The sequence below is a fragment of the Clupea harengus genome, chromosome 23 (genome assembly GCF_900700415.2).
Source record: "Clupea harengus chromosome 23, Ch_v2.0.2, whole genome shotgun sequence".
Taxonomy (NCBI): Eukaryota; Metazoa; Chordata; class Actinopteri; order Clupeiformes; family Clupeidae; genus Clupea; species Clupea harengus.
In genome coordinates, this window is record NC_045174.1 from 3,741,641 (window position 1) to 3,762,931 (window position 21,291).

Genomic DNA, 21,291 nt, shown 5'->3' on the forward strand with positions numbered 1-21,291 from the left:
CACACATGTACAGATGCACATACACATACGCACACACACACACACACACACGCACACGCACACTCACACGCACCCGCACACACGCACAGACACACACACACACACACACGCACACACTGACAAACACTCTTCCCAAACACATACTAAAATAGATGATTTCCAGGAAGAGGCTGGCATGGTTCCCTCTGGTTAGTGGGCACCGTGGCACGGGGACCATTACTGGTGAACAGATGGTTGCCGTGGTGCAGAACCCTCCTCAGATGGTGAAACTGATCTCCTCAATGGGGAGCCACCATGACAGCCAAATGGACATCCCTCCCAATGGCACCCCACAGTCTTTCATTTGGGCCAACTCATGCTTGTTGTTTTTAGGTGGAAACATTATTAAGGACAAGGAGCTCAAAACAAGGAACCATTTTGTCCCGGGAGAGCTCACCAGTTAGTGAAAAGCTCCGAGGGTGGATGTCAAACTAAATACAGTGCGCGAGGAGCGAAGAATGCACCTTGTTTTTGGCAACTTGATTTCTATTCGATTTCTAGAAAGATGTTGTGATGTGAGGTTACTGTTTTGCATTACTGTCTTTTTTTGTCATGAGCTTCCTATTAAATGTGCAGAATTGATTCACTGATCTGTGGAGCATGCCGTCTCTGTTCAGCAAACCATAAAAAAACATCTCCAAACGCAAACCCTCCAGCTGTCTGGCCTTTTAACATTACCGCCAAAACCGCTGTCTGTGACACTGGGCATCGCCATGGTGGCACACTGGCCCCTCTCGTGCCCACACCACTGCAGGGTGGGCTGCGTTCCCCGCACCCTTGAGGCGGTCGAGTGAATGAGAGAGCATCACACCTCCATCTCGCCTGTACGAGTGTGGCTCATTTGTGACAGTCATAGTGTTTATTTTCAGCCGGGAGGGTTTATGGTTATTGGAAAGGCATCGCCCTCTCTCTCTCCTTTCCGAGAAGGAGTCAATATTTCTCTGTCTCCCCCACCCCACACTCCCCTGCTAATCCAATTTTGAGCCAGAAATGCGGCTTGCTAAGAGACGCGCTGCACATGTTGCAAAAACATACTGAGAGAGACAACACACACACACACACACACACACACACACACACACACACACACACACACACACACACACACAGTGATACACTTAAACGTGCAGTGACACTGGCACAGACAATGCGCCTGCTCAGAATAACATACACTGATGCGATGTACCAGCGTACAAGGAAGCACACACATGCACACACACACGTACACTAACACACACATGCACACACACACGTACACTAACACACACATGCACACACACACGTACACTAACACGTACACACACACCCTCAGACAGCGAATCAACTTAGGAATGCTACTCGTGTCCCTTTGCCTGCATGCTGCAGCTTTCAGAACTTCTCATTTATCCCCCTCTCCCCCCCCCCACCCCCCCCCCCCCCCCCACACACACACACACACACACACATTACACACACATGCACTCCTCCACTACACACACACTCACTCACACACACACACACACACACACACACACACACACACACACACACACACACACACGCACACACACACACACACACTCATTTACACACACACACTCATATCCACTCCTCCAATACACACACACACACACACACACACACACACTACACACACTGACACACCTTCCTTGATTTTAACAGCACGAAGATGAACCGGGTAGTGCAACACATAATTGTGCAGAAGACATCCCCCTCCCCCCTCCTCTTCCAGTCTTCCCTCATTTGTGTGCGACCCATCACTCTCCTCTAATGCATCCCTCTCTCTCTCTCTCTCAGCCTTGGTGGAAGTGGGAGGCGAGCGGGTCACCTCCTGCGGTTGCTGACCGTCATCCAAATGACCTGAGACAGAAAATAACACAGAGCACTCCTGGGTGACAGCAGTGTTTTGGAGGTGGTACATTTAGAGTGACTGAGCTTGGGTATATCAAATGACACACACTCTCTCTCTATCTCTCTCTCTCTCTATTTTTCTCTCTCTCTTTCTCTCACTCACTCTCCCTCTCTTTCCCGCTCTCTCTCTCTCTCTCCGTTATTAATGACTATACAGGTTAATCCTATTCGGTAGCTGTGCCATAAAACTCCTCCTCGGGGGGACCCAATTCTAAGCAGCCCTATTTTTCAGATAATGATTTTAGATATTCTTCTGGCTGTGTGACATTTCAGACCAAGTAATGTGCGAAGCATGAGTGGAAAGAGCTGACGAAAGGCCAGTTCCAGTATCCTACGCCTACAGAGAGGAAGACTCACTATGCATGTGAATACTGAGACGCCTTGTAATTTTGTTAGCAGAATGAAACATTTTTTTTAGTACTTTGCATAGCACTGTCAAATCCAATTAGTTTGTATTGTTTGGATGAAATTAACATTATCTTGTCACACTTGCATTCCTCTAAAGCTCATGAATCACTAAATGTGTGTTGGGTTTGAAGTGAAGATAATGGCCATGGTCGAGATAAATTATCTCAATGAACACAGATAAGCTGTACGGATGGAGTAAAGGACCCTGAAGCATGCCTTACGTAAGATCAATCAGACACCAACCTAAAGAAGAATGGAATGCTGGTGTGGAATTCAACTCTGCCGCCCCATTCACTATCTCACACATCACATGTGTGTGTATGTGTGTGTTTGTGTGTGTGCGAGAGAGAGCGAGAGAGAGAGAGAGAGAGAGAGAGAGAGAGAGAGAGAGAGCGAGAGAGAGAGTAGTGTCTGTTTACATGTGTGACGGTGGAGGGTACTCAAGTTGCTGGAGCTGGACGGAGCACAAACAGAGTGTGTGCTGCTGCCAGCGCTTACAGGAAGGCTGGAGTGAGTTTCACGCGGCCTCCCTCCCGGAAAGCAGATGTGCTCACCGCAACAGCAGCCGTGCAGTAACCCACCACCGCCACAGGGGGCGATCTGGAGTCACCAAATGCCATTCAGTGTGTCCTTCTGCAGTAAATCAGACACTAATCAATCTGCCACTGCAGAAAAACATAGCCATTGTGTTTCTGTTTTCGTTATCACACAGAAAAGGTCACTGCATCTTTGGACATGTGACATTTGCACATTTGTGCATAAACTAGATCATTATGTGATTTTGATTAAGTAATTTATCCAGAGAGATGGTGTTTGAGATGCTGGCCACATTGCATCACTAAGGGAAATAAAAAAAAAGTACCTGCTGGCACTAAAAGCAGTGTTGTGCCTTTCTGTGAATACGTGAGTAATCTATTCTCATGGGACGCTGGAATAATAGCTGTGAGTTCAGGAGAGCCAGGCTTGGGCTGAAGTCATGTCCTTGCAAGTAATCCCCTGATTACTTATCCATGTGTAGCATTAAACAATGCCTGGAAACCATCAACTCTGATTGTGTGTGTGTATGATAGTGAGTATGTGAGTGTGTGTGTGTGTGTGTACGTGTGTGTGTGTGTGTGTGTGTGTGTGTGTGTGTGTGTGCGTGTTCTCACTTTCACAAAAAGCCTGTTAAGGCAGGTCACTGATGCACCAACTGCTCAAAGACGGGCAAGGAGAAAAGGGGTTCGGTAAAAGAGAGAGAGAGAGAGGGAGAGAGAGAGGGAGAGAGAGGGGGGGGGGGGGGGGAGAGCTCTTCCAGTAAAACTGAATATAATTTCTGGCACTAAATATACATAATGACATACAGTGAGCGGTGATAAATGTATTGCTGAAATATGGCTCTGGTTTCCTGGAAAGGTCACTGTGTTTAACACTCCCGTCTGCCACCTTTTAATAATCTACATGTCCTGCAATCACTGTTGTACATCGGCAGACCTCCTCCCTTGATGACCTTTCACCTCCTCCCCGTGTCCCCCCCCATATTTGGATTGGTACCCCGAGGGCATTCAGGCATTTCAAAAAGGCATATATCTACAGACAACACTGAGGCCAGCAATCAGTCATCCTTCCTCTCGTTCTCTCTCTGCCTCTCCGATACGCCCCACAATGTGCAGCTCTGTATCACACATGAATAAATCATAAAAACACACGGCTGCAGGAAAGTAACGTTACTGTCTTCGTTGCCACGGATACTGCCATTCTGTCTCATGTATTACTTTATCTTGGTTTGAAGACGGTTTCTCTCGCTCCCTTTCTCCCTGCCCCTTGCTCACCAGAGTGTGCCATGAATGTATCAGTGCCCGTTGGCATCCTGCGCCGGCTGTGAGGGCATTTAGTGGGTCGGTGGTGAGCTCCACTGCTCCGAGGGGAGAGGCAGGGAGGGGACTCCACCACCATGGGATGTTTGCTCTCTTTGTTTCTGTAAACAGCGGGGTGAAGCCCGGCCTCCGGATGCCAGCACTCACCTCTCAAAGTGACACACAGGCTTCTATCTTCAAACGGCAACCATCATCTGAGCCACGCCATGTGACCATGGGACCCACCCCTTAAAGCTCAGCACCTCACTCGCTTACTGCTGTGAAGCATTTCTGGGCGGGGAACTTTGAGAGATGATAGCCCTCATGCCTGTGGTCAAAACATATGAAGACGGCTGCGGTGATGACAGAGGCAGCCCCATATAGCCACCCAGAGAGTGTGAATTCGGAGAACCATATTTGGACGGCTGTGCCGAGCCTCCAGAGAAACGACATGACATACATGAGCATGCATATGTATATATCCCATCATCCTCTAATCTCAACTTCCTCCTATACAGATATAACAGAAACTGCACAGAAAAGCTTGCGAGACAAAAAAAAAAAGCAAGCAAATAAACGTCTTATGTCTGTCTGAGTCATTCAGCTTTATTTGGGCTGAAGAAGATCATTAGAGCGGACTAACCCAAGTCCCAGTTGAGTGCTTTAACATATGTTACATAGTAAAGACTCTCACAAATACAATAGCACACAGTTAGGCTCTTATGCATAGCTTCGGGCTCACAACTATTCAGTGCAATCAGTGAGGAGATTCACCAGGCTGAAGGCAGGGGGGGGGGGGAGAGAGTGAGAGGAAAGGAAACCCTTTCAAAACAGACTTCCAGTAACCCCCCCCCCCCGTCGTGGGTTTTTGGGGGTGGGGGTGGGGTTAGGTGAGAAAAGATGAAAACTATGAGAGAGAAATGCCTTCACGGTCATTATCAGTGGAATGTATGTGCATGTGGTGATGCATTACACAACTGTGGCTCGTAGTTATGATTATGATTGTTTGCAATGGAAATTCTCGATCTTTCCTGAAAAGGGGGGTGGGACAGGAACAGTGGGACGCATGCAGCTGATCACATACTGATACAGGACAGCTTGTCTTTGGGACTATACTGGAACAGTACATTCCACCACTCTCTCTCTCTCTCTCTCTCTCTCTCTCTCTCACTCTCTCTGTGTATTTTAAATATGTCAACAAGCATTTCTGTGAAACCTAAGGGTGAAAGATAAGGTCAATGTTTTGTTCCTCCAGTAAGATTTTTATTTAGTCATGAAACTCTCTGAACAATACACGGAACATGGACACTTCTTTCTCTAAAACATTCATATTTTCTTTCATGGTTTATGGAATGAAAACATTCTTTCAGTTCCCACCCATCAAATAGATGGCTCGTACGTCAGAACCATTATTTTTTTTCCAGGATGCTGCATAACCTATCAGAGGTTAAAGAAAAATCACACACACGATGCAAAAATATGATATAAACACAATTCTAGCATATTATAAAAATGGACACACCCTACACCAATGCCCACCAACCCCCCTGCCCCCCGCCCCCACCCCATGCCACACACAGCCTTTTACTGGAAAGCTGAGCAGCTGTTTCACAGCTCTAACTGACACACACACACACACGCATGCGCACGTACACACTCACTCACACACATATGCGTGCGCGTACACACACACACACACGTACACACACACACATACACGTGCGTGTGCGCACACACACACTCTCACACACACACACACACACACAGAGAGAGGTTTTTATTAGATGCAGGGCACACTTTGCAGCTTACCCGCTGTAGCCTGGAATCCCACAGTGCCAGCCCAGAATGACATCAGTGTGGCTCACAGTCAGAAGGGGTCTCACCGTCTGAGTGCCGTGCCCACATGCGCCCACCTGCTGCTGCTATAAACTTCCATCTATAAATGAATGTGTGTGTGTGTGTGTGTGTGTGTGTGTGTGTGTGTGTGTGTGTAAGAGAGGGGGAGAGAGCCAGTTTGTTTAAGTGTGTGGGAGCATTAAAAATTGAGATGAGCTATGGCTTTTGACTAATGTTACTTGAGTTTAAAACAACAACCTAAAAATAAGCATCAAGTCTCTGTTTTACCTGTTCCTGCCAGACAGTTTAACACCTCTGTAGAGTAAGAATCTCACCCAACACTGGTGAAATGTTCTTTTTGTACAGCACTTTGGTCAACGTGAGTTGTTTTTAAATGTGCTTTATAAATAAATTTGACTTGACTTGACTTGACTTTTTAAAACATGTACTGTTTTACACCTCTGTAGAGTCTCACCCAACACAGATTAAATGTTCTTTTTACAACATGTACTGTATCTTGTTGTAGGTTTACAACATGCACCGAATGTGCACCAGCAGCAATATGCAAATCATTGCTAATTGTGTCATTCAAATTCTAAAAAAAAGTTTTAAGAGTCTTGCGCTTAGACATAAATGAATCATTCCCAGACCTAATGGTGCTTTAAAAAGCCCTGGCACGACTAGGTAAAACCACTATGCCTTAGCGATTTTAAAAACCCCATAAAAGTAGCCAAACACTATGCATTCATACCAATGACTATCAAAAGTACAATCATTGATTAAAACATTCTAAAGCATTGCTCTGATGTCAACTTGACTTTGCCTGTTGGCTTAAAATAGAGTGACATCTTGTGGAACATACATGTGAACTGCAGGCAAGCGCTTACATACAAGTTATAAGATTAGCAAACTCCACAGTATGATAGGCAATTTAAGGCAATTTATTAAATTCATAATTAGATAAAGTGGTAACCTGATTAGGCTAGCCTACTGTATAAATGTACGTTTAGACCTAGTGGCCTAACACCAAAGCTAGCATGTTTGAAATAATACAAAATAGGCTAAGCCATACACAACATTCTACAAACAAATCCAAATAGGATTCCTATAGATTTAATTTAGGCAAGTTGTTAAACTTGGGAACTAAGACAACTTACAACAGAATGTCAGACCAAAACAACGCCGATCGATTGTGCATGTGCTATTACCCACGCCTTAAGCAAGAAAGGTCTGAAATGAATGATTACCGAACTCAGTAGACCAAAGTCTACAAACATAAAGCAGGTGCTGATCACGTTGTGCATTCTCTTTTCTCACCTAAAACATGACTTCCACGACCTTATCTGCACCAACTCGTTCACTCCTGCGCTATCTAAGCCGCGGTGTGACCGCACTCAAACACCGACATCAAGCTGGAGTAACACACTTTGTGAGGTCCTACTATGAAACTGGAAAACCCGCAACTGGGTGTCAGGCTGAATCTGCCCGGACCATAGACCTTCGGAGCGACACAGTCACGAAACCTGGACCACTAATGCGACGAGCCATGTCAGAGGCCGAGGTTGGGGACGATGTATTTGGGGAGGATCCTACTGTCAACGGTCTGAAAATGAGTGATAGCTTAGCCTACAATAGTGTTGTCAAAGAATGCGGCCAAATAACACTTGTTGCTGCCAGCATGTAATGTAAACCTAGTATTCATTGTCACGTCAGTTTGTGGGCATTTTAAACATTTACTTCAGATTTGTAATACTTTTGTAGGACATACAAAATGCATTAGTCAATGAAGCGCAATACCAAATATACAACGACCTTTCTGCTTTGAAAAGGATGCATCTTGCCTTTGTCATTACATTTCACGACCAGTGGAGGGCACCCCGTTAAAACTTTTCAGTCAAGTCAACTACCGTGTTGTGCTAGTGTCGCAAAACAAAGCAAAGCACCCAAACTTTCCTCTTCACCAAGGTTACGATGGAAAGGTTAAGTACGGTATGTCTTTGTAACTGTCTTTACAGAGCTACAGCAGCATGCGGCGGAGCTCTTTGGTATGGAGTCGGCCCTCTTCTGTCCCACTGGAACTATGAGCAATCTGATTGCAGGTAATTAGGGACTGTCCCACTTGGGTGTTTGCACACGAGAGCGAGAGAGTATAATATGAGGTAAAGGCCTAATATCTTTATTTGTCTGTGCATTACAGTCATGGTTCACTGCCGAGAGAGAGGGGATGAGATGATTGTGGGGGACCTGTCACACCTTCATATCTATGAACAGGGTGGCAGCGCACAGGTGAGATATCTTGGCAAGCAGCCTTAATCTGGAAATTGCTCAACTCAGAGTGAAAATCATAACTGCCACGATGTTCACATCGCTCTTTGCTTATGGCCTACATTGTTACACTGCCTACATTGTCTCTAAAATGTAGGCAGTGTAACAATTCTGTGAATAATTAAACTCATCATTAAATTAAATGATTACAGTAAGTGTCCATACACACAAGTTATTCTTGCTGAATATCTGCAAGTATTTATTATGGGTTAGAGTTTAATGCTATGTTTGTGGAAGTATTCCACATGCATATACAGTGGGGAAAATAAGTATTTGAACCCCTGCCGATTTAGCAAGTTTGGCCACTTGCAAAGAAATGTGTGATCTATAATTGTAATAGTAGGTGTATTTTAACAGTGCGAAACAGAATATCAACAAATAAATCCAGAAAACTGCATTTTATAACATTTATGACTGAATTTGCATTTGATGCAGAAAATAAGTATTTGAACCCCTAGCAAAACATGACTTAGTACTTGGTGGAATAACCCTTGTTGGCAAGCACAGACGTCAGACTTTTCTTGTAGTTGGTCACCAGGATTACACACATCTCAGGAGGGATTTTGGTCCACTCCTCTTTGCAGATCCTCTCCAAATCCTTAAGGTTGCGTTTTCAATGGGAGGGAATGAGGGAATGAGGTTCAAGCCCAATATTCCACGTTACATGGCCACATCCATAGTCCCGTCGATGCAGTGGAGTCGTCCTGTACCCTTGGCAGAGAAACAGCTCCAAAGCATAATGTTTCCACCTCCATGCTTGACGGTGGGGATGGTGTTCATATTCAGCCTTCTTCCCCCTCCAAACGCAGCAAGTCGAGTTGATGCCAAAGAGCTTGATTTTGGTCTCATCTGACCACATCCTGTCTCCCAATCCTCCTTAGAATCATTCAAGTGTTCATTGGCAAACTTCAGACGGCCCTGTACATGTGCTTCCTTGAGCAGGGGGACCTTGCGAGTGCTGCAATACTTCAAACCATTACGGCATAGTGTGTTGCCAATGGTTTTCTTGGTGACTGTGGTCCCAGCTGCCTTGAGATCATTCACAAGCTCCCCCTGTGTAGTTCTGGGGTTATTCTGCACCTTTCAGATGATCACCGATACCGCACGAGGGGATATCTTGCATGGAGCTGTCATGGCAAAAAGTGACCGGGTGCCAAAAAGAGCCAGGGTGATGTAATATTGGCTTTCGAACGACTTTTGAGTGACAGTTGCTATACCAACGCTTGCATTACGTAACCCGGACACTACGTAACCCGGGCACTTTTTGGTCAGTCTCAAGAGTCGTTCGAAAGCCATCAGCTACTTGTTAGTCACTTAATATTGTGCCTAAAACTATTAAGTATTCCGTTTTAGCTACACCTGCCGGTATCCTGTACATCAACATTTGCAGTCAATACTACTTTTTTAATCGCTATATATTGTGACTAAACAAATTTTTACCCGGTAAATAAAGTGTTCCATTTTAGCCGTTTACATCATCATTTGCATTTCAATTGAAATTGTTTAGAGTAGAAATTCGTTTTTATAACAAGGAGAAAATATACTGATATACGGTGCTTGTTTATCTACCGTTTTAGCAAGCCAGCCAGTTAATTTGCTAACATCTTAAATAATATACGGTGCTTGTTCATCTACCTTTTTAGCAGGCCAGCCAGTTAATTTGCTCACATCTTAAATAATATACGGTACGGTGCTTGTTCATATACCTTTTAAGCAAGCTAGCCAGTTAATTGAATAACATCTTAAATAATATATGGTGCTTGTTCATCTACCTTTTAAGCAAGCCAGCAAGTTAATTTGCTAACATCTTAAATACTATACGGTGCTTGTTCATCTACCTTTTTAGCAAGCCAGCCAGTTCATTTGCTAACATCTTAAATAATATACGGTGCTTGTTCATCTACCTTTTTAGCAAGCCAGCCAGTTCATTTGCTAACATCTTAAATAATTTAAGATCTACCATTATTTGTTGATATAGGCCTATTTAGAAAGACTTGGGAGAGTTCATACTAGCTTGCTAGCTAAACACTAAGCAAAATAATGTGCCCCAGCTAATGGAGTAATCGCTAACGAGATGCTAGCGGCGAAACCGGTTGAAATGTACTTACTTTGACACTATAACAAAGTTGTGAGTCAACAACTTTCCTAACACAGTCAAACATCAAGCACATGGTTGTTTTGCTTGGTTTATTGCAGGTAAAATACAGGCAAGCTGGTCTCAGGTAGCGAAGTATAATGCGAGATGCTCTGGGGTAAATTGCGTTATTGAGGTTGTCTGACTTCCAAAAAGAGCCCGGGTGACGTAATGCTAACGTTGGTATGGCAACTGTCACTCAAGAGTCGTTCGAAAGCCAATATTACATCACCCGGGCTCTTTTTGGCACCCGGTCACTTTTTGCCATGACAGAGCCCCAGACCTAGAGCGATTGACAGTTGTTTGGTGTTGCTTCCATTTACGAATAATCGCACCAATAGTTGTCTGCTTCTCACCAAGCTGCTTGCCGATGGTTTTGTAACCCATTCCAGCCTTGTGCAGGTCTACAATCTTATCTCTGATGTCCTTGGTCAACTCTTTGGTCTTGCCCATGGTGGTGAGGTTGAAGGTGTGAAGTATGATTCTTTGGACAGGTTTCTTTTCTACACGTCACCAGTTGAGATCAGGTGTACCTTGTTAGGCCTAATGAGGACTAATCTGTGTGCTTCTTGGGCACATAACTGATCATTGGGAGACAGAATTCTTGCTTTTTGCTTGGGGGTTCAAATACTTATTTTCTGCATCAAATACAAATTAAGTCATAAATGTTATAAAATTCAGTTTTCTGGATTTGTTTGTTGATATTCTATTTCTCACTGTTAACATACACCTACCATTCCAATTATAGATCACACATTTCTTTGCAAGTGGCCAAACTTGCGAAATCGGCAGGGGTTCAAATACTTATTTTCCCCACTGTACGTATGCGCACAATAACGTCAGTTTGATGCCGAAACACAATGGTACCGAAGAGAACGCTACTACACGTAAATGGATAATAGCCCCCGGATACAATTTCTCATCCCACACGCTGTCATTCTTCATACATTCGCCTACTTTTTTCCCCCTAGAATTTCAATGTATTACCACAAATTGAGCCCATAGACGTTTCTGTCGTACGTGTGCCTCAGAAGCCACACATTTCACATGTGAAGTGAGGATATATAGCAAGTACTTGATGCACATCTTTACAGTGGGTTAGGCTGTCATACATGGCAGCTAACTAAAGCCTTTGGTTGTCAAACAATACATACAATATGGCAACAGTTTATCAACAGCTTGTATGTGTGGCGTAATTATATGAAATAATCTGATGTTACTGTTGGACCTTGCAATATTTTAATGTTATGGCAGTAGTATATTTTGGATTGTAAGACACAGTTCCTTATTTGACTGTCATGTAAGTCATCGTTATTCAGTATTCAAGACAAAGTATTCATAGATTGTGTTTCCATAAAAACGTATTCCATGTTGTGAGCCGTTGTGTCAAGACTTGGGAAAGCATGGCAATATAAAAACATGTGTGCGTGAGTCATTTTGTATAGCTCTGTTTTCAAGGCATCTTGGATTGATGATTTGATTGACACTAGGGACCTTGTGTGTTTTGTTGATACCTTGTACATGTTGTACATAGCGTAGGTGTGATTGCATCCAGCAACCATTCAGTCTCACTGGTCTCTTATTCTGCCCTTTCATGACCTCCCCATAGCTTGCTGGGGTTCACTCCACCACTGTGACCAACCTCCCCAATGGCACCTTTGACCTGGACCAGCTGGAGTCCAAGATCCGCCACGGCTACCCGGACGCGCACTACCCGCGCTCCCGTCTGGTGTGTGTGGAGAACACACACAACATCCAGGGGGGGCGCGTGCTGCCCCTGGCCTTCCTGAAGGAGGTGAGAGGGGAGAGGGGTCCTCTCCCAGCAGAGTGCACTTGATTGGACAATTATACTCTGTTGAGAATGGTGGGATTCAAGCCTGTACCAGGTAAAGCCATGTTTTGCAGAGAGAGCAGGCTAATGATCAGAATTTCCTCGAGACGTGTCATGTTTTTATGGCCCGGTGTTAAGTAGGGTTGGGTACCGAGAACCGGTACCAATATGGAACCGATTCCAATACAACCGGTACCTACCCGGACCGAAATGCAACGCAGATTTCGGTGCTTCATTTCGGTGCCTGAGCCAATTGAAAACGGTTGCTAGGCAGATTCCGCGGGGCACATGTAAAACTGCCCCAGCTCCCAATGTAAACTTTGTCCTGTGTCGCTCACGCTCATTGGTGTTTTCATAGCAACAGTCTTATGACAGTGACGAGCATGCAGCATTTCACAGAGCAAGCACAAACAGAACTAGCCATCAACCTTTTAACAGAGAAAATACCGAAAGGTAAACGGTCAAAAGTGTGGCTGTATTTCGCACCAAAATATTCAAACATCGCGACGTGCAGCAAATGCAACAAAACAATTGCGTGAAAAGAGTGGAGAGAAGGCAAAGAGTCAACGGCAGATCAGCAACCGAAGACTGAAAAATAAACGGAGATGACAGCTATACTTAACCTACGGTAGTCTCTTAAAGGGGCAGTACACATTTTCTCGTACTCTGTGTGTTCAAGTAACAAGATTAACTATAAACAAGATAGAAAAGATAGGTATAAACAAATCATAAAATGGTGAAATTTCATGAAATAAATGCAAACAAAATAATACATTTTTGACTCCAAAGGCAAATATGCTCATATTTTTGCAAAAGAAGTTTGAAGCTGTTTTTTGTATTTATTTATATTTATTTAAGTATACTATAAACTGTTGTTTACAGTTAATATAATGTTCATAGTTTGAAGTTAAAAAGTTTGAAGCCAAGTGTTTTGTATGTATTTATATTTATAATATACTTTAAACAGTTAATATATTGTTCAATTTGAAGAAAAAAAATTGAAGTATTGAAGCTGTAGTGTCTGTACAGAGTGTGTGTGTGTGTTTTGTATTTATTTGTATTTATTTAAGTATAGTCTAAACTTTTGTTAACAGTTCATATATTATTTAAGTTTTAAGTTAAAAGGTGTTTTGTATTTATTTATATATATAATCTACTTTAAACAGTTCATATATTTGGCAATAAAGCCTTTCTTAAATGTCGTCAATCGTAATTTTTTTTTATTTTTTATAAAAGTATCGGTTCCGGCACCGTTTAGGCACCGGTATCGTTTTAAAAGTATCGGTTATGTACCGGTATCGGATAAAAACCAAACGATACCCATCCCTAGTGTTAAGACGGCGATGACAAGAGGCCACTTGGGAGGACAAGATGAAATTAGACGGAAAGAGAGAAAATTAGGGGCCCTATTTCATGGAGGACCACGCGCAAAGCAACGAGCAAAGCGCGTCGCACATGAACTATTGTGTGGTGTGTGGTAGTATTGTGCTGACCCACCCGTGTTTGCGCTTAGGATCTTGATCGATCTCATGGTTTTAAATGAGCAAAATAAATGTACCAAGATATTAAATTAGCTTTAGTTCACCTGGGCAGACTGCTCATTGCCAGAGTCCTGTCAATGAAATTAGGACCCAAGGTGTTACCAATGTATGTATGTATGTATGTAGAAGTATGAAAGTAAGCAAGACGGTTAAACAAGAGAGATTATTTTTATGTCCCCCTCACTCTATATCAATTGATAGAATTCATGTGGTAGCTGTTGCATATGCCTACGCTCCACAGGCACCCTCAGCATGTGTGTTGATTGGCATGCTAGCAGCTATTGACTGCTTGATAGTGTGAGGAAGAGAGCCTGTGGAGTCTTCCTGAGGAACAGATTACATCACCAATCCATTGCATCGCAGTAACTAGCCTAAATCGATGTGTTTCTTTTTTGCTGTCTGTCTGAAAGTCTCTGAGAAGGTTTCAATCCTGGGCCTTATCTACATTATGTCTGTAGTGTTTGTAATGATTGGCCTATGTCTTTCTATGTCTGATGTGCAAACAAGTAATCTAATCCATGTAATGACTGTTGTGCATGCATGATCACTTGGATATATGCAGTGTCTGCAATGCACACAATACAGAATTGTGCATTAACATTGGTGTGTCTGATGGTCAGTGATGATAAGTGAACATAATCGAGGTGTTTGTGTGTTGAATGTTTGTGTTTGTAGTTGCGGACACTTGCGGACAGGTATGGGCTGATGGTGCACATGGATGGGGCTCGTGTGATGAATGCGGCTGCAGCTCTGGGCGTTCCACCATCTGACATCCTGCAGTACTGTGACACTGTCAGTGTCTGCCTGTCCAAGGTACTCAGCTTTAACAGGAACATTCACACAAATATATGTTTATATGGATGGATGGATGGATGGATGGATATGAAATCTTTCTAGCTTGACTTTACATGTTTATTGTGAACACATTATCAGTTTTGTATTAAAGCCGGCACAGAATTACTATATAATATATTACATGCTCTCTACAAACACCATTTACTCACAAGCTGTCTCAAGCTCCACTTGATAAGTAATATTCTCCTCAACCTTGAACACATTTCACTGAATGATCACCTTTTCTTCACGCCTGAAACCGTTCATTGTTCCCAATGGCCAACTGCTGTAGAATAATCTTTATGCACTCATCAGAACCCCACAATTCATTTTAATGGCTTTGCAGTGTAAAGAAATGTAGGTTGAGCGGAAAGGACTTGATTTAGCACTCATGTGTGGATTTAGCTCTCAGTATTTGACATGAAGATTTTTAACACTGGTGTGTCTTGCTGAAACCAAACTGTACTGTAAGTCATAAGTAATATTTTGGAGAGGTTTAGGCAAGAGAAATGTTAGCATGAATTCTTAAAAAAACCTGTTTCAATAGAATCTCAGAAATTCCCACATATTCACAGGTACTATGTCAGTGTACATAACTACAAGTAAATCCTCTTCATCCCTCTGGAATATCACATAGGGTACCTGACCAGAATGACCCCCTTACTTGTCAGGCCATACATTCCCTATATTCACCAACTATAGCATGTTATATATTTATATAATTCATGTTCTTCATGACACACAGCTCATTAAAAATGATGTGTTTTCTGGCTTATATGGAGTGGTAGAATTTGCTGTGAAATGTCTCGTCTAATATTAATGCCTGTTGAATCACTTCACGTCCCTATCGTGAGCGTGCTCTGGTCTCTGGTCTCTGCGACATATTAGCATTCCATCTGGACTCGCACCTCTCCTCAGAGGTCTTCGAGCAGCAGCCTCAGATCAATCACCACTACAGTCCCCTAAAGTACACTGCAGCGTTAGACATTTGCATTTTAATAACCACTGTTGTTTGTATTAGCATGCTAATGAGGCCACTAGCCTTGCCCTCAGTGTTTGGGTTCTGGGGAGTTTTCTCTTGAAACTGTGATGAAATGGAAGCTTTCATGCAGAGGTGAACATATGCTGGCATCTGTAAGCACAGGTGAAGACCAGCATGTTTATTCTGATGAGTTTTGCACTTGGGGAGTTTGACTGAGAGTGAACTAAGGATTCAGTCAATATGTTTCCATGGCAAAAAGGAAACCGGCACCATATGCATTAAATGTCAGACAGTAAATTGATCTACAGATTGACTTCTCTGGGCTCTCAAACCTCACAAAATGTAGCCATTGTTCGCTCTAATGAGTGCCTGATAAATAGCTCAAGGCTAAGTGGAAGTATTGATCCAATGTCACTGTATTTATGTAAGATCAACAAGAAAACTAATGGGCAGAAAATTACTTTCTAGAGGAGTTAAACCCAAATCCCTGTCAAACAAACAAATATTTCTACATAGAGACAGTATATATTATTTACTAAAATTAAAACTAAAATAAATAAAAAACTAAAATATTTTGCTTCCACGAGAATTCAATCCCTGTAGTTAAATACTTGTCATCGAACCCCTGTGCTGCAATAAGTCTTTTCAAGGGAGTAAGTACCAGCTTTGCACATTTTCTGCAGTGTCTGCATTCTTTTTGGTAGAATTTCTATAGATCATCTAGGTTGGCAGGATGGTGCTCCTGGACTGTAGTGACTCAGGGCTTTAACTGAGACTACATTTTGCTTTACCATTTTTGCACCACTTCAGCCTTCTGCTGGGTGATTGTCCTACTGGTGGCTAAACCCTGTCCCAAGCCTAAGTACCACTTCAGCCTTCTGCTGGGTGATTGTCCTACTGGTGGCTAAACCCTGTCCCAAGCCTAAGTTTTACAACAGACTGCAGCAGGTGCCCTTGCATTGACTTTTACTTTCATTAATTCTGCCTTAAATTCTAAAATGTTTCCCAGTTCCCAAATTGCTCATAGCTTGATTGTTCTCTCCTTTGTACGTCACTTTGGATAAAAGCGTCTGCTAAATGTATATGTAAATGCAGTTCCCTGCAGATGAGAAATATCCCCACAGCATTAGGTCGCGATTGCTAATTTTTGAGGCATTAGCAGTGTTAAATTTATGCCACAGGTAGCACTTTGGGGATTGGCCAGAAACCTCTATTTTGGACTCATATTACCATAAAACCTTTTCCCATAACCTAAGAATGTGGGGAACGTAAAGGAGTACAAAGAAATAAAGGAGAGCTTTTAATACTGTGGAGTCCTACACCTGCACTTTAATATGGCCACTTATGGATTTTTCAGGGTGATGGCTGGACTGATGGCCTCCGACAGCTGTAAATGTCTTCGTCAGATGCTTCATTTTGGGGTACAGCCTTTCCTGTGTGATGCAACCTCCAATTTTCTAGTCATGGATATAGTGGTGCTCAACTGGCCATGTAAACACCCTCCTCACTGAAGCATTTTAATCACCTTGTCTGTTTATTCTTCATTTTCTTTATTTCACAACCTGGCTAATGATCCTTAGAAAGAGGGATGTTTTCTCATAGGTAATACAAAGAGGAGATCTCTCCTTCAACCACTCATAGGTAATACAAAGAGGAGATCTCTCCTTCAACTACTCATAGGTAATACAAAGTGGCACCACTGTATCATTTGTGGATAATTGGCCATTTGTCTAAATCTGGAACTCAGAAGAACAAGAGTTTAAATACTTATCCAAGTAGTTTATTTCAGTTTTTGATTTATTGTTCGAAGACAAAAAACGTATTTTGCCTTTGGAAATAAAGTAGAACATCGTACTTTGTAATTAATGACTTTTTCAGGGGGACGAACTTTTGTAAGTCATAAATATATATGTGTGTGTGTCTGTCTGTATGTATGTTTGTATCTATGTATACATACGTATGTATACATACATAGATAGACACAAACAGGGGAGGAAGGGTAGGACATGGCAGATTAATTAATACTCATAATAAGTGTGATGAGTGTGCGTCAGTGTGATGCATGATTATAAATTGAACATTAATCGGTAATGATCATTTCTGGTTGGCAGGGTCTGGGGGCACCAGTTGGCACTATGCTGGGTGGCCCCGAGGACTTTGTGAAACGGGCGGTACGTGCCCGAAAGGCCCTTGGTGGTGGAATGAGGCAGGCGGGCATCTTGGCAGCCGCAGGGAAGCTTGCGCTGTCAGACATGGTGGGTAGACTGCAGGACGACCACCGCAACACCAGGAGCTTCGCACAAGGTGACGGTCCAGTCCATGCACACAGATATGCCATTGGAAAGTACATAGGGAGGGAGGAAAGAAAAGAATGGAGACGTACAAGAAGAGAAAGAAAGGCAAATGAATTATAGAAAGGAGGAAACATAGAGGGATGAGACTGAGCCATGTTTTGCTTGTTCTGGCTGTATTTTCTGATCTAGTGAGTTGTCTTAACTTATTCACAAGAATGGAGAGAAAAGTTCATGGCTTTAATCAAATACATGAAATTAATTCTGGAACAATTGATATTAACGCTCTGAAGTGTCTTGAAAGTTCAAGTCGTCCATCATCTTATTACCCATAATAATTTCTAGTGCCAGTGCTTTCATTCAAAATTACACAGTAATTAAACCGTAAATCATCAACTCACGGCAGAAGCTAATACAGCTCTCTGCGGTAATAATACGTGGAAATTACCTTTTAAAAGGATTAGTTAAGTTAAAATACTTTTTAAATGATCTCAAGTTAACAGCAGCAGCACATTTCTCTACTCTGTGGTGAAAGTTTTAGAGCGGTGATTGACGAGTGTGTGTGTGTGTGTGTGTGTGTGTGTGTGTGTGTGTCTATCTGTCTGTGCTTCCCCCCCCCCAGCCCTGCTGCAGTGTGACCCCCCGATCTATCAGGTAGACCTGGCTGCCGTGGAGACAAACATCCTGCGCTTCCGCGTGAGTGCGGAGGGTGTGAGCCCCGCAGAGCTGTGCGAGCGAGCAGCCGCCGTGTCCGAGGGCGAGGAGAAGGCGCTGGGCCAGGGGGTGCAGGTGCTCATGTTCCCCCACGTCGGGGGCTCGGTGAGGGCCGTGTGGCACCTGGGCATCTCTGAGGAGGACACACGGCTAGCTGCACTGAAGATGCAGTTTGTGGCACAGCAGCTAGCCAGAGAGAGGGCCAGAGCCCACTAAGTACCCCCCCTAACCCTAACCCCCCCCCACACACACACACACACACCACCAACACCACTACCACCACCACCACCAGAACTGGGTGTATGCTTGAAAGAGGTGAAAGACCTAGACTTGTGTCAGAGAAAACCTGTGCCTGTGTAAATACGTGATTCTGCATATTATTTCCCAATAGAAGAGAATCTCTCTTTCTTTTTCTCATTTGATTTTCCTAAGTGCTAATGGACCTGTGAGCCTTGAAACCAACAAGCACTCTGACACTTAGATTGCCTGGTGTTGCTCTCACGAAATTTTCACTGTGATCCGCAAACCTCCATAGAGATCAGCTTGGGTTAGCGGTGTCACTGTTGGGAATAGGAAACAATTACTCAAGGCTTTCAGCCATTTTTTTAATACTATCTTGTAATGAGAGCTTACCCAGTTGATTTAGCCACTGGTATGAAATCTTCCCAGTTCCAGCAGAGACCTCACATTTTTCCTCTCGGAAAACATGCAGCGCCTTTCTGCTCATGTTTCAATGCATTTATCAGCATCATTCCTGGGGAAAATGATCCAGTTATGCCACTGAGGCAAAACCATGTTGCCTCAGCTGGTTTCAGACACAGTGCTCCCATTTTTTCATCACTTAAACCACTAACCAAATGCTTTCCCACTAAGATGAGGGAGAAGGGTCTGACTTGACTCGGGGACATGAAGTGATTTTAAGTGTTTTTGAGAGGCTTCCAGAAACACAGAAAAACTTTGGTTTTGCTTAATAGCCTAATGCCGTATTTTTCCTTGCTTGGATAGCAAAGTTATCTTGACAGATTAGCACATTGACTGGACTGACAAATATCAGTCATTGCTTTTAATTATTATAGCATCGTGATTCAGTTGTGATATGAATATACTTTATTCACCAGTGGCTTATGCACCTGGGATGTGAATCAGAATGGATTCATAAATCATGAATTGAATGATTGAATTATTAATTCAATGTTAAATGAAAACAAATCCTTTTCTCACAGCATACATTCAACTATTTTTATAAAGTTCAGGTTGGATAATGCTTCATTTTTCGTTGTTGTTTCATACATTACAATCAAAATGTGTTGATTGGATACAGAATTTTGGTTTCTAAACATAGTTGTCAGGTTGAGCCTAGTGGGGGTTCTATCCAACCTTTGTTGGTCGTGCAGGAAATCAAGTCAGTCATACTGTGCTCTTTTTTTAAGGCTTGTTGTTGATTGGGTGATTCAAAATGTGTGTGTGAGAGTGTATCCTGTAGTTATGGATTAATAGTAGGCATTACTGAGAAGTAACACCATTTTGACCAGGTAGTAATTACCTTTGCTCCCGCAGAGTGGTCGGGAATTCTGGGGCTAACCTGCCAGGCACAGCGAGCCGAGACCTGAGAAATCGAGATGGCTTTTAGAGAACATGTCTGTTGCTGTGAATAGTGGAGTGGAGTGAAGTAGAAGATGAACTGATCTCCGAAAGGCATTAAGTTAAAGATGAAACATTATTTTCAACATTTTATGTTTTGTATAATTTTAGGGTGAGCACCATGAAAAAGTTTAGCCACCCCAAGGGATTTGAGCTCTCAGGTAACTTTTCCCAAGGTCTCAGTCTTTAATTAGCTTGTTAAAGCTATGGCTTGTTCACAGTCATTGTTAGGAAAGGCCAGGCAATGCAAATGTCAAAGCTTTATAAAGAATCAGCCACCATGGGTTTCTCTAAGCAGCTGTCTAGCACTTAAAATTAAAATAATTGCTGCCCGCAAAGCAGGAGATGTCTATAATAAGATAGCAACGCGTTTTCAGGTAGCTGCTTTCTCAGTTCGTAAAGTAAGTAAGAAATGGCAGTTAACAGGAACAGGAATTCTAACAGGAACGGTGGAGGTCAAGTTGAGGTCTGGAAGACCAATCCAACTTTCAGAGAGAACTGCTTGTTGGATTGCTAGAAAGGCAAATCAAAACCCCCATTTGACTGCAAAAGACCTTCAGGAAGATTTAGCAGAGTCTGGAGTGGTGGTGCACTGTTTTACTGTGCAGTGACACCTGCACAAATAGGACCTTCATGGAGGAGTCATCAGAAGAAACCCTTTTCAGCTTCCTCACCAGGGTTGGTCCTGAGGACTGACCATGTAGGGGGCACAGACCTTTGCTTTGGGCCCTTTTGTTTCTTTGTTATTTTGAAATTGTAAAACATGGAAATCAAAGTAATCTTGCTTGAAATATTAAAGAAATGTCTCATTTTTACCTGAAGCGTGAAGTTAATAATTTACTTGCTTAGCTATCAAAGTCAAAGTCAAGTCAAGTCAAAGTGTTTATTGTCGCATACACCAAATTTCTTCAGCGCAGCGAAATTCTTATGACTTGGCAGCCAACATCTACGCAGTAGACGGCATACAAC

At 43.0% G+C, this 21,291-nt stretch overlaps 1 protein-coding gene and 1 long non-coding RNA gene across 2 annotated transcripts in view; one reads left to right on the forward strand and one right to left on the reverse strand.

Moving 5' to 3' along the window:
- The window catches only part of LOC116218624, a 27,118-nt gene extending 19,640 nt beyond the window's left edge, over window positions 1-7,478 (reverse strand). Inside the window, exons 1-2 of the long non-coding RNA XR_004162949.2 lie at window positions 7,347-7,478; window positions 6,003-6,129 (exon numbers count right to left, since the gene is read on the reverse strand). This is a non-coding gene — a long non-coding RNA (uncharacterized LOC116218624). The remainder of the gene's footprint in view (window positions 1-6,002; window positions 6,130-7,346) is intronic.
- Window positions 7,286-21,137, forward strand: tha1 (threonine aldolase 1). The gene is made up of 7 exons (XM_012837116.3): window positions 7,286-7,630; window positions 8,045-8,128; window positions 8,227-8,315; window positions 12,098-12,283; window positions 14,536-14,673; window positions 17,788-17,980; window positions 18,590-21,137. The coding sequence occupies exons 1-7, from the start codon at window positions 7,354-7,356 to the stop codon at window positions 18,895-18,897; spliced, it is 1,275 nt and encodes a 424-aa protein (XP_012692570.1). The 5' UTR covers window positions 7,286-7,353; the 3' UTR covers window positions 18,898-21,137.
- The last annotated feature ends 154 nt before the right edge of the window (window positions 21,138-21,291 follow it).